The sequence below is a fragment of the Canis lupus genome, chromosome 12 (genome assembly GCF_048164855.1).
Source record: "Canis lupus baileyi chromosome 12, mCanLup2.hap1, whole genome shotgun sequence".
NCBI lineage: Eukaryota > Metazoa > Chordata > Mammalia > Carnivora > Canidae > Canis > Canis lupus.
This window is the reverse complement of record NC_132849.1, coordinates 44,361,795-44,378,058: the sequence shown is the minus strand read 5'-3', so window position 1 is coordinate 44,378,058 and position 16,264 is coordinate 44,361,795. Positions and strand designations below refer to the sequence as shown.

At 45.0% G+C, this 16,264-nt stretch overlaps 2 protein-coding genes and 1 long non-coding RNA gene across 5 annotated transcripts in view; 2 read left to right on the top strand and 1 right to left on the bottom strand.

Annotated features, from left to right (window-relative positions):
* The window catches only part of SLC35F6 (solute carrier family 35 member F6), a 26,675-nt gene extending 23,896 nt beyond the window's left edge, over window positions 1-2,779 (top strand). The window contains exons 8-10 of the transcript XR_012004591.1: window positions 679-756; window positions 1,142-1,209; window positions 1,571-2,779. The gene's annotated coding sequence lies outside the window, so the exon portion shown is untranslated. The remainder of the gene's footprint in view (window positions 1-678; window positions 757-1,141; window positions 1,210-1,570) is intronic.
* The window catches only part of CENPA (centromere protein A), a 22,361-nt gene extending 6,097 nt beyond the window's left edge, over window positions 1-16,264 (top strand). Inside the window, exons 3-6 of one of the 3 annotated variants that reach the window (XR_012004592.1) lie at window positions 679-756; window positions 1,058-1,209; window positions 15,272-15,442; window positions 16,112-16,264. Coding sequence is in view for 2 of the 3 variants with exons in the window: in XM_072770754.1 (XP_072626855.1) it covers window positions 679-756; window positions 1,058-1,192 (213 nt within the window). In the remaining variant the exon portion in view is untranslated. Of the gene's footprint in view, window positions 1-678; window positions 757-1,057; window positions 1,210-1,570; window positions 2,780-15,271; window positions 15,443-16,111 lie in introns of those variants that run through there. The other 2 variants (XM_072770754.1, XM_072770753.1) reach the window with 2 other exon arrangements.
* The window catches only part of LOC140601598 (uncharacterized), a 33,522-nt gene continuing 17,921 nt past the window's right edge, over window positions 664-16,264 (bottom strand). The window contains exons 2-3 of the long non-coding RNA XR_012004595.1: window positions 13,756-13,833; window positions 664-1,838 (exon numbers count right to left, since the gene is read on the bottom strand). This is a non-coding gene — a long non-coding RNA (uncharacterized lncRNA). The remainder of the gene's footprint in view (window positions 1,839-13,755; window positions 13,834-16,264) is intronic.

Sequence of the window (16,264 nt, the reverse complement as noted above, 5' to 3'; positions counted from 1 at the left end):
CCCAGGTGGTGGGGACCCTGTCATCTCTTGCCCAAAATGCTAAGGGACCTCTTCTCTAACCTGGCAGAGGACTCTCCATCTTTGGAAACCATGAGCCCACCAAGGACACCTTCTGGTTCTTTATGGAATTAATTTCTAAACCCTACCACCTCTGAAACTGTACTCTTTGATTATATAAATAGGAACCATCTCATCCATCCATGCTATCATCCGTCTTCCTACCCTAGGAGATTGCCTCCTTCTCTCCCCACCACCAATAGGGGAGACATGCCAATTCCTAAGCTCCAGGGAATGGACATCAGCTACTAGTTAGGTCCTAAGATTAAGAACCACGGAGGTATCACAGAAATGAAGATTCTTGGAGACTCATAGAAAGAGTCGACCTTCCCTTGAATCTCTCTTTTTTTTTTTTTTTTAATTTTTTTTAATTAATTAATTTATTTATGATAGTCACAGAGAGAGAGAGAGGCAGAGACACAGGCAGAGGGAGAAGCAGTCTCCATGCACCGGGAGCCCGATGTGGGATTCGATCCCGGGTCTCCAGGATCGCACCCTGGGCCAAAGGCAGGCACTAAACCACTGTGCCACCCAGGGATCCCCCCCTTGAATCTCTCTTCTTTTACTGTCCACTCCTCCCCACTCCACTCCCCTTGGCTCCCCATCCCCACTCCTTCACAGGTGAGAGAGATATGTGTTAAATTCACACGCGGTGTGGACTTCTCTTGGCAAGCCCAGGCCCTGTTGGCCCTGCAAGAGGTAAGAAGGGGGCCCAGGTACAGTTGGGTGAGAACGGGGGAAAGGCATTCCGGAATTGCACAGGGCTGACAGGCATGCCACACGGGATTCTTGCCTCCTTAGAGCATCAAGGAACACCCAGGGTGTGGAGGCCAGATCCCTGTTGGGTGGTAGCAGAATTCCCAGGCTCCCCTTCACTCTGTGGGCAGTCTTGCAGACAGTCCCAGAAACCCTCAGGGACTAAGCACCGCGGGCTCTGAGAGAAGAAAGTAGCTCATGCCCCCTCGGGTGTCAATCCTTGGACTCTTCTATCTGCCCCCAGGCTGCAGAAGCATTTCTAGTTCATCTCTTTGAGGACGCCTATCTTCTCTCCTTACATGCTGGCCGTGTTACTCTCTTCCCGAAGGATGTACAGCTGGCCAGGAGGATCCGAGGCATTCAGGAAGGGCTTGGCTGAGCCCTGGCCCCATCTCTGTAAGCCTTTCCTGCTCGCCAGAGAGAGAGCACCCCTGGGGGAAGAAGCACCCAGCTGCCCATCACTGGGATGGGCATTTATGTGGAGGAATTTCCATCCGTGGTCCCTGCTGTCTCACCTTCCCTTTGTTATCTAGGAAAGGTTTGACTTGGTTTTAGCTTGAATGCTTAGGAGTCTATGGTTCCTGTCCTTTTGTACAATGTTAAATAAAAATATTTATCTATTTACTAACGACCAGACAACACGAACCTGGCAGAGTTCAGCCTCTGTTTTACAAGGACCAGATGACTCATTTTGATTAAGAGAAGTTTTCTTACTTTTGAAATTGCCTTGATAGTAAATGTGATACCTGACTTGCAGGGATGACGCCAGGGACACTGTCCAGAGCCAGGAACAGACCCGTGGAACCCAAGGAGGTGCCCGGACTGGCCATCTCTGAGCAGTGTGCATGTTGCTTGTGTAATTGGTTTATTTAAGAAGGAGAAGACTGCATGGCTTTCCTCTGTAACAGAGGTAATACATGAGAAAATCAGCGTCATTCCAGAGAACTGAGTCTCCAAGGTTCACTTCATAATGCAAATTGGTCACATGACTGCGGAATCATTTTGAAGTTATCAGATTTTCTGGGCTGTGGGAAAAAAGGATATTGTTTTATTATTCGAGATCTTCCTGTACCGTTTAAATTTTTTTACCATATGTATATTTTCTGTAAAATACCAGGGAACAAAACAAAACGCGACCCCTTCTGTCAGCTGCATGGAGGAGCCTGGCACATTCCAGGCACAAATCCCTGTCCCTCTGTTAACCTCATCATGAGTGGTGGCAGCAAGTGATGTGTGGGCCCTGCTTGTCAACACACGTGTAGCTTTTTAAAAACTCAGTTGGGGTTAAAATAGAAAATCTTTTAAGTACTGGTGTTCTGGTTCCTTTGAGTAAATTCCTGTCAAAGTCATTCAGAAATTCTAGCTTGTAGAACTTATTCTTATTTATAAATCATAGAAGACGTATCATGATTTATACTTTAGAATTTTTCATTCTGGAGTTTTAGAGTGCCTTTTCAAAGTTTTTACAGGTGTTTTTTAGAACTTCTTTGTGGAGCGATAATAAAAATAAGAATTCTTTAATGAAAAAACTGTAAAGCAAAATTACAGTTAGCGCGTATAGAGATACTACATTTTTTTGTGTGTGTTAATGTTGAGTTCTCCATCTGTACGCTGTTTTCCAAGCGGCCACCATTCAAACAAGAGAATGGCGGGGTGTGTTTGGGCTCCCATAGAGTAGAGTGTGAGCAGATAAAAACCTTGCCTCCTGTTCCATCCAAAAGCAGTTAAAGTGTTTTCTAGAGAAACGGAAAGTGCCACTAAAAGACTTTCAGACTTTGCATGTGATGGAAATCACTTCTGACAGTGATACCTCAGGCAACCACATTCTGAGACAAACTGAAAGGAAGGACCAAGTTCTGTTGTTGAATAAATTTTAACCCTTTGGAAAAACCTCTTCCTGTTCCATAACAAGTCCTATTTATACAGACATCAAATAAACTATATTTACTTTATGAATATATTTAAAGTTCTTGTCAGAGTACTTTTTTTTTATTTATTTATGATAGTCACACAGAGAGAGAGAGGCAGAGACACAGGCAGAGGGAGAAGCAGGCTCCATGCACCGGGAGCCCGACGCGGGATTCGATCCTGGGTCTCCAGGATCGCGCCCTGGGCCAAAGGCAGGCGCTAAACCGCTGCGCCACCCAGGGATCCCTCAGAGTACTTTAATTAGAAGGTTATAGTCTGTCTTTAGTCGTTTGGGTTTTTTTTTTTTTTAAGATTTTATTTATTTATTCATGAGAGACACAGAGAGAGAGGCAGAGACACAGGCAGAGGGAGAAGCGGGCTCCATGCAGGGAGCCCGACATGGGACTCGATCCCCCGTTTCTAGGATCACACCCTGGGGGGCAGGCGGCGCTAAACCATTGAGCCACCCGGGCTACCCTGTCTTTAGTTTTGTTTTTTTGTTTGTTTGTAGATTTATTTATTTATTTTTGATAGACATAGAAAGAGAGGCAGAGATACAGGAGGAGGGAGAAGCAGGCTCCATGCCGGGAGCCCAACACGGGACTCGATCCTGGGACCCCAGGATCACACCCTGGGCCAAAGGCAGGTGCCAAACCGCTGGGCCACCCAGGGATCCCCTGTTGTTTTGTTTTTTTTTTTAATTGACATCTCTGCTCTCTTAAAATTGTACTAACCAGTGGTGCCTGGCTGGCTCAGTCTCTACAGTATGCAACTCAACCTTAGGGTTGTGAGTTCAAGCCCCAGGTTGGGCATGGAGCCTACTTTAAAAAAAAAAAAAAATTTTTTTTTTAAATAAGTAAATTAAATTGTACTACCCAGGACACATGTAACAGATGTCACATGTCTGGCAGGATCCACCAGCTGGTATTTACGGGGAAGCATGAGAATAAGTAACTCACATCATAATTATGTTCTGTTACAGTTTACTGTAAACTTTGAGTACTTACCTTGTTGGGAATTTTGTGTTTGTTTTTCTGGATGATTCCATCAACATTATTTTTCCATTTGTTCTTTTATTTCTTTTTGTTGTTGTTGTTCTTTTATTTCTGCTTTCACATTTTTAATAGCTAGGAACTCTTAGTTTTGGAATATTTATGATAGTATCCCAATCAGTCAGTGTTTATTGAAAAAAACAGAAACCAGCCTAGATATTTCAATCAAAGAAGAATTTAATGGAAAATATTGACTAAATAATATTAGGGCTAGAAGAGCAAATGGGAAGAGAAGGTGCTACCCAGAGATTGGGAAGCCTCCAGTGCCCGCGGCCCTCACCACAGCTGCTCTGCTGCAAGTGTGGCCTCCACCAGCACCGCCTTAGAGCCGCACAGTTGCTTCTGAGCAGGAACTTGGAGCCACTGTTCCAACCAGTGTTCCCGAGGCCACCAATGACCCAAGGATGCCCTCGTCCTCTGCTGCTTCTGCTGCCACAGGCCCCGCCAGACCACAAAAGACAAATGTCTCCTTTTTCCTCCCATTTTCCAGGCCCCACCAGCATTTTCCTCTGGCAGGACCTAACCAGAAGCAGCTGCAGGAGAGTCTGGGAAAACAATTGGCCGCCTTCTAACCCCTCATGTTACAGAGATCTCATAGGGCGAGAAAGGAGCTTGGAGCCTAAAGACACAAGTCCCAGTCTCATGGATGTAATGCCTTTTTAAGGATGTTTATAATATTTTTTTGTTATGGTTTTTGTTTTTACCACAGTCTCTGTTTTACAAGCTGATTTTCTCACGAGGTTTTCCTTTAATGTTTAACAACTCTTACAATGAAAAGTGGCAGATAGGGAAGGTCCTGGGGAGTCTGCACTGATGGGACTTGCCCAGGAGCCTGCTGGGGAATGGTCGGCTGAGACCTTTGCTGGAGAGGCCCATTCTCAGTCTAGCCAGCTCCCCTGCAGAGAGTCTTCCAGCCTGCTGGGAGGAGACAGGCCTGGCTGGGTCTAGTTGCTGGAGAGAGCTGAGGAAATCCATATTTAAAATCCACTCTGCAGGGCCACCTGGGTGGCTCAGTCGGTTAAGTATCTGCCTTCAGCTCAGGTCATTATCCCAGGATCCTGGGATCGAGCCCCACATCAGGCTCCCTGCTTAGCAAGGAGCCTGCTTCTCCCTCTCCCTCTGCCTACCACTCCCCCTGTTTGTACTCTCTCTCTTAAGACCTTTTTAAAAATTAAAAAAATAAGATCCACTTATTAGGAAGCATAAACTTCCTTACTCTCCCTGGCTTTGCTCCCCCACCTCACCCCACAACCCCAGAGTGCAGAGACCCAAGTGTCCAGACTTGTACTGGGATGGGGAAGAGACTCGAGTGCTACGGAAGGAGCACTGAGGGAGCTGCCACCTCAACAGTGCAACTGGTCCTCCGTCAGTCTGCCCTGGGCACAGCCGGTGGCAGAGGGACTCGAGGCTCCTAGTTGCCTTGTCTTGTGAAGATCTGGCTGCGTGGGTCATGGTGCTCCTCCCTTTCCCCACTGCAAGCTGAGGATCCTGCTCTCGTGGGTCTGTGGGATCAGCACCTGTTGTCCATCAGCCTTGGCTTTCAGGACCTCATTACTCTTGGCCCGTCTCCTCATCTCCCCATCCCTGCAAATCCATGTCCAGGCTCTAACTGTAGAGAATTGCAGATTGGCAGCTGTTTTCTTTCTTCACGAGAGAAAGCGGATTCCACTATTTTCTGGGTTCTGTGATTGCTGATGAGAAGTCAGCCGTCAGGCCAACAGTTGCCCCCTTGAAGCTAACATTATTTTTCTGGTTATCTCTCCTTAAAAGATTTGTCTTCATTTTTGGTGTCATACAATGTCATTATGACCTCTCATGTGTGGATTTATTTTTGTTTATCTTGCTTTTTACTTATCTTAATGGTATTTATTGGGCTTTCTGAATAGGGAACGATGTCTTTTCATCAATTTTGGAAAGTCCTCAACCATCATCTCTTCAAATAATGCCTCCCGCTATTCTCTCTCCTCTTTCTGGGTTGCTGATTTTCCGTCTTACTACCAAATCCTTGATAATGCTTCTTTCCCTCTTCTGTATTCCATCCTTTTGTCTATCCCTTGCTGCACACCCAATTGTTTCTTCTGCCCTGCCTTGGAATTATTTGATTTTCTTTCAGCTATGTATGATCCACTTTTAAACCTGACCAAGGGGCACCTGGCTGGTTCAGTCAGTTGAGTGTCCAACTCTTGATTTTGGCTCTGGTCATGACCTCAGGGCTGTGAGATGGAGCCCCACATCGGGCTCCATGCTGAGCATGGAGTCTGCTTGAGATTCTCTCTCTCCCTCTGCCCTTCCCCCACATACAACACATGCTCTTACTCTCTCAAATCTTTAAAAAAAAAAAAAAACCTGTCTGAATCTTAATTTCAGTTACTGCATTTTGTTGTTGTTTTAGAATTTCTATTTGACTGTTGCCAAAATTGTCATGTCACTTTTTTTTTTTTTTTTTTTTTAAAAAGCTCTGCACTTAGTGTGGGGCTCAAACTTACAATCCCAAGATTAAGAGTTGCCGGCTCTACCGACAGAGCTAGCCAGGCACCCCTCTCATGTCACTTTTTATAGTTCCCAGTTTCCTGCTGAAAATGTTGAGCTTGGTTGTTAAATCTTTTAGCATAGTAAGCACAGTACTTTGCAGGCTGTGTCTGATGAGTCTTATATTTAGAGTCCCTGTGGATCTGTTTCTATTCATGTTTTCTGTTGATTCACACTCCTCGGTTTTCTTTTCTCTTTGGTGCTTGATTACGTTTGATAGTATGCCTGACACATCCAAGCGAAATAGCTTGAATAGAATGATTTCTTTCTCTAGAGAGCATTGTTGTTGTTGTTGTTGTTTCTACCAGGTGCCTGGAGGCACTAAAATTTAGAACCAACTTAATTCAACTTCAGAGCTTGAGATTTTCTGAGCCACCCAGATGATTTCAAAGCCAAGGTCTGCCTCAGGTCTGAATTTCCTCTCATTCACCTTATTCCTAAGGTACAGCCAATACGCTTATCCTGCTTACCTTGGAGGCCTTGTACTTCAACCTTTTTCTCTCTAATCCTACAAGGCTGCCAAAAACATGGCTCATTTCTTGACTACTTCTTCAGGACTGGCAAACTCCCAAGAGAAAATGTTAGGTTGAATCTGCTGTTAAGCTCATCTCTAGGGGGCAGCTCTGGTGGCTCAGCGGTTTAGCGCCGCTTTCAGCCCAGGGCATGATCCTGGAGACCTGGGATCAGGTCCCATGTTGGGCTCCCTGAATGGAGCCTGCTTCTTCCTCTACCTGTGTCTCTGCCTCTCTCTCTGTGTCTCTCATGAATAAATAAATAAAATATTAAAATAAAATAAAATAAAGCTCGGATGGTTGTGTGGCTCAGCGGTTAAGCATCTGCCTTTGGCCCAGGACATGATCCTGGAGTCCTGGGATCGAGTCCCACATTGGGCTCCCTGCGTAGAGCCTGCTTCTCCCTCTGCCTATGTCTCTGCCTCTCTGTGTCTTTCATGAATAAATAAGTAAAATATTTTTTAAAAAATAATTTTAAAGAGCTCATCTCTAGATATCCATCCTTTCTTTGCTCTTGGATCAGTAATTACTAATAAGCAATCACTATCTTTTTAGCATTTTAATACTTTTTGGGGAAAAAAATATATATTTGTCCAGCTTTTTCAGTTGTCTTCAGTAGGACAGCGGTCCAAATGACCACTGACATAAAGACGGGCAGGCCAATGGAATAGAATAAAAAGCCCAGAAATAAACCCTTGCATATATGGCCAAATGGCTGACAGTAGGGGAAAGACAGTCACTTTGACAAATATTACTGGAAAAACTGAATATTCCCATGCAAAGAAATTAAGTTGGACCTTTACCTCACACTATATAGAAAAGTCAACTCAAAATGGACCAAACACCTAAATGTAAGAGCAACAATTATAAAACTCTTAGAAGAAAATATAGGATAAAAAAAAAGATTAAAAAAAAAAAGAAAACATAGGATAAAACCTTCACAACATTGGATTTTGCAGTGATTTCTTGAATATGACATCAAAGGCACAGGCAACAAAAGAAAAAAATAGACAAATTAGACTTCATGAAAATTCACAACTTTTGTGCATCAAAGGGCCCTATCAACAGAGCAAAAGGCAACTTCCAGAAAGAGAAAATATTTGCAAATCATAATTGATAATGGATTAATAGCAGAACATATAGGGAACTAAAACTCAAAAACAATAAAATAACTTATTCAAAAAAGGGTAAAAGACTTGAATAGACATTTCTCCAAAGGAGATACTACAAATGGCCAATAAGCCCATGAAAAGATGCTCTATGTCACTAATTATTAGGAATGTGCCAGCGAAAACCACAATGAGATACTACCTCACGTCTGTTAGCATGGCTATTAGTAAAACAAAACAAAAGCAGAAAATAGGGACGCCTGGGTAGCTCAGTGGTTAAGCGCCTGCCTTTGGCCTAGGGCAAGACCCTGAAGTCCCGGGATCAAGTCCCACATCCGGCTCCCTTCATGGAGCCTGCTTCTCTATCTCCTTATGTTTCTGCCTCTCTCTCTCTCTCCCTGTCTCTCATGAATAAATCTTAGAAAAAAAAAAAAGGCAGAAAATAACAAGCGTTAGATGTGGAGAAATCAGAACACTTGTTCACTACTGGTGGGAAGGCAAAATGGTGAAAAACAGTATAGTGGCTCCTAGAAAGATTAAAAATAGATTTACCATATGATCCAGCAATACCCAAAAGAATTGAAACCGAGATCCCATAGAGATTTGTACACCCACATTCATTGCAGCACTATTCACGGTAACTAAAATGTGAAGCAACTTGTGTCCATTAACAGATGAATGGATAAGTAAAATGTGGCATATAGATACAATGTAATATTATCCAGCCTTAAAAGGGAAGGAAATTCCCACATGCTCATGGATGGAACTTGAGGATACCACGCTCAACAAAATAAGCCAGTCACGATGAGACAAATACCCTACGATTCCACTTATATGAAGTACTTAGAACACTCAAAAACATAAAGTCAAAGGTAGAATGGTGATTGGCAGGGGCTTAAGGCTTGGGGGAGAATGGAAGGGGAGTTAAAATTTAATGGGTACAAGTTTACAAGAGGAAAAGAGATCTGGAGATGGATAGTGGTGATGGATGCACAACAATCTGAATATACTTAACACTGAGCAGTACACTTTAAAATTATTAAAATAGTAAATTTTATGCTATGTGTATCTTACCACAATTAAAAAAAAAAAGTTTTTTTAATATCCATGAACCAGTTTATATTGTAAACATGAACCCAGAGTCTCCATCCAGCAGAGGGCGCCAGGCACCGGAGGAGACCCGCTGCTGACGGATGAGGCTGTGTGGCTTGCCTGGGCTAACGCCAACTGTGAGCTGTCTGCAGCGGTGGGATCATGCTTCAGGGATGCCAGCAGAATGCCACCCCACTGGCATGGTGCTAAGCTGGAGGCAGTCACAGGTGACAAAGAGACCACGTTTGCCACTCTTCACCAAAAGAGCTAGGTAATAACTGTGCCTTGGAAGCTCTAACTTCAGTAAATGCAGAATTTTAGAATCTTCATAATTGGACCCTAGGAGCCACCCCGCACAGCCTTTCTCTTAAAAATCAGAAACTGAACCACAGAGAGAAGAAAGGCTTTTCTTCACTCACAGAGCTGGCTGGTAAGCAACGCTGCCCTGAGCTCCAGGAGAGCAGAAACTGTGTCATCCTTGTCTCCGTGTCCCCATTTCTTTTTTTTTTTTTTTTAAGATTTTTTATTTATTCATGAGACACACACACACAGGCAGAGACACCGGCAGAGGGAGAAGCAGGCTCCACGCAGGGAGCCCAATGTAGGACTTGATCCAGGGTCTCCAGGATCATGCCCTGGGCTGAAGGCGGTGCTAAACGCTGAGCCACCCAGGCTGCCCCATGTCCCCATTTCTGAGCCCAGGTCTCAGCTCAGAAGAACTACTTACCGGGTGAACAAATGAATGAGTGGGTGAAGGAATGAATTGTGACTGGACTCCATAGTATACTACCCATGTTAGAAATTTTGAGGTACTACATGTTCAGTCATCTGTCAGCCTCTGGAAACTTCTTCAAAGTCCAAGAGGTTTAAACTAGGCAGATTCTTGGGTGCCCGGCTGGCTCAGTTGTTGGAGCATACAACTCTTGTTCTCAGGATTCTGAGTTTGACCCCCATGTTGGGTGTAGAAATTACATTAAAAAATAATTTTTTTTAAGTAAACTAGGCAGCTTTGCTTCTAAATTATAATTATAATATCTAGAAACCAAAGTAACCAAGAGGGCACTGAAGAGATGGGTGTAGACAACCATCCTTACTTCCTGCTGCTATGGTCAAGCAAGTCACCCATAACAGAAAAACCATAAGCAGAGGGACCCAGATCATAGCTTGGAAGAAAGAAATACTGTTGAGTATTCCTTGTTGGGAATATCAACAATCAACAGTGAAAGTAGACTGGATAACCAAAGGGAAGCCCACAGCCAGTTCTTCCTCTCCCCACTCACTTCCCACTCACTGCCTCCATGAAGTTCCTTTATCCTCACCCATCTCCACATCACCCCAGGTACATCCCCATGCAGCTCTGTGAGTTTGCTCATACTTATAGATCTACTGTTCTTTGATGAGTTTGAGAGATATCTCTCATCATCTTCATTGGATTAGTACCCTCCCCTCACTTTTGTACCATCTCACTTATGACCTGCCCCCAAGAATTCAGTTAGCTCCTGTTACTGTCTGGCTGGTCCATAAACCAGCTTCTGGAGAGTCCCCTGTAGACTGTGGCTCTGTGGCCCTGGGTGGTGGACCCTGAGGCTCCCAACTGGAACAGGAAGACACCTGAGCCATAGATGTGAATAAGAAAAAAAAATAGTATCTTTTTTTTTTTTTAATTTTTATTTATTTATGATAGTCACAGAGAGAGGGGGGGGTGGGCAGAGACACAGGCAGAGGGAGAAGCAGGCTCCATGCACCGGAAGCCCGATGTGGGATTCGATCCCGGGTCTCCAGGACCGCGCCCTGGGCCAAAGGCAGGCGCCAAACCGCTGCGCCACCCAGGGATCCCTAGTATCTTTTTTTAATTCATATTTTCCCTAACCACCAGAGAGGCTACATGTGTGTTTATTGGTCATTTACCTTCCATTCTTGTAAATCCTACATATCTTTTTTTTTTTAAGATTTTATTTATTTATTCATGAGAGACACAGAGAGGCAGAGACACAGGCAGAGGGAGAAGCAGGCTCCATGCAGGGAGTCCAATGTGGGACTCGATCCCGGGTCTCCAGGATCAGGCCCTGGGCTGAAGGTGGCGCTAAACCACTGAGCCACCGGGGCTGCCCCAATCCTACATATCTTTTACCTACTTTTCTTTATCAATTTGTAGAAACTTTTTTTAATATTTATTTATTTGAGAAAGAGAGAGCTCAAGCGGATGGAGAGGCAAAAAGGAGAGGGAGAAACAGACTCCCAGATGAGTGCTGAGCCCAACATAGGGCTTGATGTGGGGCTCAATCACACAACTCTGAGATCATGACCTGAGCTGAAATCAAGAGTTAGTTTAACCAACTGAGCCACCCAGGCACCCCTAGAAAGTTTTATATATTAGATATTAACCTTATTAAGTCAAATATATTGCAAATATTTTTTTACTTCTGGGAGAAATGTATTCATATATATGGTATGATATAGGAGTCTAATTTCTTCCAGATGACCAGCAAAATATGCCTGCATTATTTATTAAGTAAAGTGCCTATTGAATTTTCCTCTATAGAATGAAAAGGCCTCCTTTATACTATACATTAAGTTCTCATAGACACTTGTATCTATTTTTGCTCACTCCTTATTCTTCTGTTATTACAAAAAATGGGAAGTTACCTGAATGGTTAAGCCGACTATAGTATATCCACACAATGAAATATGGCATACCCATATTACATTACATAGCTATTAAAACTAACATATAGGGGATCCCTGGGTGGATCAGTGGTTTAGCGCCTGCCTTCGGCCCAGGGTGTGATCCTGGAGTCCCGGGATCAAGTCCAACATCAAGCTCTCTGCACGGAGCCTGCTTCTCTCTCTACCTCTCTCTCTGTACCTCTCATGAATAAATAAATAAAATCTTTTTAAAATAATAAAATAAAATAAAACTAACAAATAAAAGCTATATCTGGGCACCTGGGTGGCTCAGTTGGTTAAGTGTTGGACTCCTGATTTTGGCTCAGGTTGTGATCTCAGCGTCCTGAGATTGAGCCCCGCCTTAGGCTCCGTCATGCTAGCCGTGGAGCCTACTTAAGATTCTCTCTCTCCCTTTACTTCTGCCCGTTCTTCCCGCTACAAAAAAATAATAACAAATAAAAATAAAATCTATATCTTTGGTCTGGAGGGACTTTCATGATATAATAAGTAAAAAAGGAAAACTGGGGGGGGCGCCTGGGCGGTATAGTCACTTACGTGTCTGACTTAGTTTTGGCTCAGGTCTGATCTCATCTTTGTGGGATCAAGCCCTGCATTGAGCTTCATGCTCAGTGTGGACTCTACTTGGGTTTCTCCCTCCCTTTCTCTGCCCCTCCCCTCCCCTCTCTATGTATACATTTAAAAAAAATAATTAAAAAGGAAAATTATAGGGGCACCTGGGTGGCTCAGTTGGTTAAGCACCTGCTTTTGGCTCAGGTCATGATCCTGGCATCCTGGGATCGATCCCCACATTGGACTCCCTGCTCAGTAGGGAGTCTGCTTCTCTCTCTCTCTCTCTCTCTCTCTCTCTCTCTCTCTCCCCCTCTGCCTCTCCCCACTGCTCATTCTCTGTCTCTCTCTCAAATAAATAAATAGCTGTTATCTTTCAAAGTAACTTTAAGTTTGTGTTTGTGTATGTCTGCAAGCATATAGAGAGAAGGGTAGAAAGATCCAACCCAAGCTGTCTATATGGGCATGGGATTGGGAAAGGAAGGAGAGATCATTAACTTTCCGTCGTGCACCTCTGTATCGTTAAATATTTTGCAAAGAGAATGCTAGTTTTGTCATTTTAAACATTCAATAAAATTGTTTTTCAAATTATGTAATTTCACATCTTTCCAATTGGGGAAAAAAGAAAACAGATGTGGGCCTCAATGTTTATATATTTGAATCCCTGCTGATAACAGCTATTGTTCTCACTGGCTAAACTGATGAGAATGTACAACCGATTCCAAATCCCCAGCCTGTAGAGGCATTTAGACAGAACCAAATGCAGCTCGATCCAGTAGAGAGACGAGAGACTTTCATTTCAGAGTCTCCATCTGAGCTGAAGAGCATTCACAAGGTGGCTCTCACTGTACATTCATTATGTTCCGGACAGTCCCTACGCCACTCCAGCCCCAGGTGTCTGTCAGCCTGCATGGAGGCAGGGCTTATCAGAGTACAAGGCAGAGGGCCATATCCTGAAATGCCAGCCAAGGCTGTGGTGAGAGAATGTAATTCAGTCCTCTGTCATACGAAACCATCCCTGCACATAACAAGTGTCTCTCCAAGTCTCTTCAGCCTTTCAAGCTTCCTCAGTTTCCCCAATGTACAAGTACATGCACATGGTACACACTCCATTTTATCAGATAATGTTTAGACACCCAGAGAACTGAAAACCCAACTATGCTGTTAATTAAAAGCATGACACTTGGGCAGCCCTGATGGCCTAGCGGTTTGGCGCCACCTTGGGCCCGGGGCGTGAACCTGGAGACCAGGGATCGAGTCCCACATCAGGCTCCCTGCATGGAGCCTGCTTCTCCCTCTGCCTGTCTCTGCCTGTCTATGCCTCTCTCTCTGTGTCTGTCATGAATAAATAAATAAAATCTTTAAAAAAAAAAAAAAAAAGCATGACACTTGGGATGCCTGGCTGGTTTAGTCAGTAGAGCATGTGACTCTTGATCTCAGTGTTGTGAGTTCAAGCCCCACGTTGGGCATAAAGCTTACTTAAAATGATGATAGCATGACACTCACCTGGAACGTCCCCTCAGGAAAAGCAGCAAGGAACAGGAGCAGCCAGCCTCAGAGGGACCCAGATCCTACCACAAGATCCTACCACAAGACACAAGAGGCATAGTGGTTAGTGCCTCAAAATAAAATTTGTTTTTTTAAAGCCTTTTCTGAGAATCAAAGACTCAGCTTCTGGAATATGTGTAGTATCCAGCCAATCTATCCATACTCCTGTGCCTGAATCTTCTCTCCAACAACCTCTTCCCTGCTAGCCCCCTGCAAAGCCCTCTGGCTTCTCCTTAGATTCCTCTAGTGGCCAGGAGCTTGTTACCTCCCAAGGCAGCCTCTGCCATCCCTGTCACCTCTCACTCCAGAAAAAACTGTCATTTCCACCAACTATTTCTAAATTCCCCCTATTGGGGCTGTACAGGTCAGACCCCACCCCTCCCTAACATGACAGGCTTTCTTGTAAAAAGACAGTCATGAGACCAGTTCCAATGTCACCACTGGGTTATCCATCTTGACTATAATATCAGAGATTCCATCTCCTTGGTTTGGAAGTATTTATGATTATGCCATTCAAATCAGGAAAGAAAAAGGTTTCATGTAGACACAAAGCCCCTCTCTCAAAGGCACTTCTCTCCCCCAAGGGAGCTTCTTGTCCCCAGGCCTCATGGGTCTTGGGGGAGGGGTAGGATAAGGACCACGGTGAGGGTGGAGGGAGCCGACTTCCCAGGACCACCCCAGGCTTTCCAGTTCTCTGAGGAATTCTATGTGAGCAGAGCTGTTCACAATCAACTCCTAAAGCCAGGCTGTGTAAAATCTCAAGGAAGAGGCACGCCCCAGCCAAGGCAGCCATACCTTCATTTCCCGCCCTGCTGTTTCTTCAGCTTCTCTCTGGGCTCTCCCACACCCAGCACCAAGATGCTTTGGCAACCACTTCAGCTCTTTCCCCACCCCCATGTCCTCTTTTCTTCTCTGAGACTGAACCACTGGGTTTTTTCACTAAATGTGTAAAGCTGTGAGCAGTTGAATTTACTATGTAAACTACGGACTTGAAAGACTGAGTATAGAAAAACAATTCAGCTGAAACTTACAGGGGCACCTGGGGGGCTCAGTGGTTGAGCATCTCCCTTTGGCTCAGGTCATGACCCCAGAGTCCTGGGTTGGAGTCCCACATCAGGCTCCCCACAAAGAGCCTGCTTTCCTCCTGCCTGTCTCTGCCTCTCTCTGTGTGTTTCTCATGAATAAATAAATAAAATCTTGTAAAAAATTTTAAAAATAAAACTTACAGGAAGGTGTACCAGGCACATTAGAAGTATGTGTGACAGTTAAGAGACAGCCTGGTAATTCGGCGCGGTGATGAGCAGGCCCTACGTGGGTGACTCCCATGCTAGCTGATGGACCAGGATTATGGCACACCAAAGCCAAGGTCACCAGCCCCACAGGGTGTACTGGAGAAGGGGGAGCAGCTAGATGGGTCTGTACACCCAGCCCCGGGGGTGGTTAGCGATAACCAGTGTCTCTCAATCTCTCCCAGAACCTACATCAACAAGGAGAGGACTGTCCAGCAAGAATCCCCCAAAAAGAAAAAAAAAAGAACCCCCAAGAGATTTCTAGGGGCTCCCATTGGCCTGGGGCTCACTAGGCTCTCCCCCTGGGGTCCCTCCCAGCGCCATTCCACAGCCAAGGAAACAGAAGCCCAGGAAGGGTAAGTGAATTATTGGGCAAAGAGACTCCCCTCCTGAGGTAAAGGAGATTTTGCAGGCCTGAGGTGGGGCAGAGGGATGGGGTGGGGGTGGGGTTGGGGGGGGGGAGGTTGGGGATTCCTTAGTCCCACCTCAGCAATGGGGATGGGGATGACCAGCCCGGAAGACAAGGAGGGGAGAGAAGTGACAGAGAAAAGACACAGCATTGGACTATGACATGAGTAAGCACCAAGTCACCCCCAAGATCCTAGGGGGCCCTAGGTCCCCTTGTTCTTGTACTCCCCAAACCTGTTCCCACGAAAAGCAGAGTCCAACTCTCCTGGGACCCCAGCTCCTTCCTTTCTGCGAGGCAAAAAAAGGGCTGAAGCCCTAGTGATCACCAGAGCCAGGCACTTCAGAACAAGGCAGGAGTCAAGGGATCTTTGCCCCCTCCCTCCCTCCCTGCAGTCCTGCCCTCACTCTGCAGGATTCTGACTTCGGAGATCTCCGCTAAAATATGCCTTTGGCCCTTGTCACGGGCTTTGTTCAGGTCCTAACCCCAGTACCTTGGAATACGCCCATAATGGGAGAAAGGGTCTTTAGAGAGGTGATCAAAGTAAAATGAAGTCATGAGGGTGGGCCCCAATGCAATATGCCTGGTCTCCTCATAAGAAGAAAACATTTGGACACAGATGGGTCTAGAGGACAGATCATGTGGAGACGCAGGGAGAAGATGGCCATCTGCAAGCCACAGAGAGAGACTTCAGAAGAAACAGCCCTGCCAGCGCCTTGATCTTGAACTTCCAACCTCCAGACTGTGAGAGAATAAATTTGTTATACCCCAA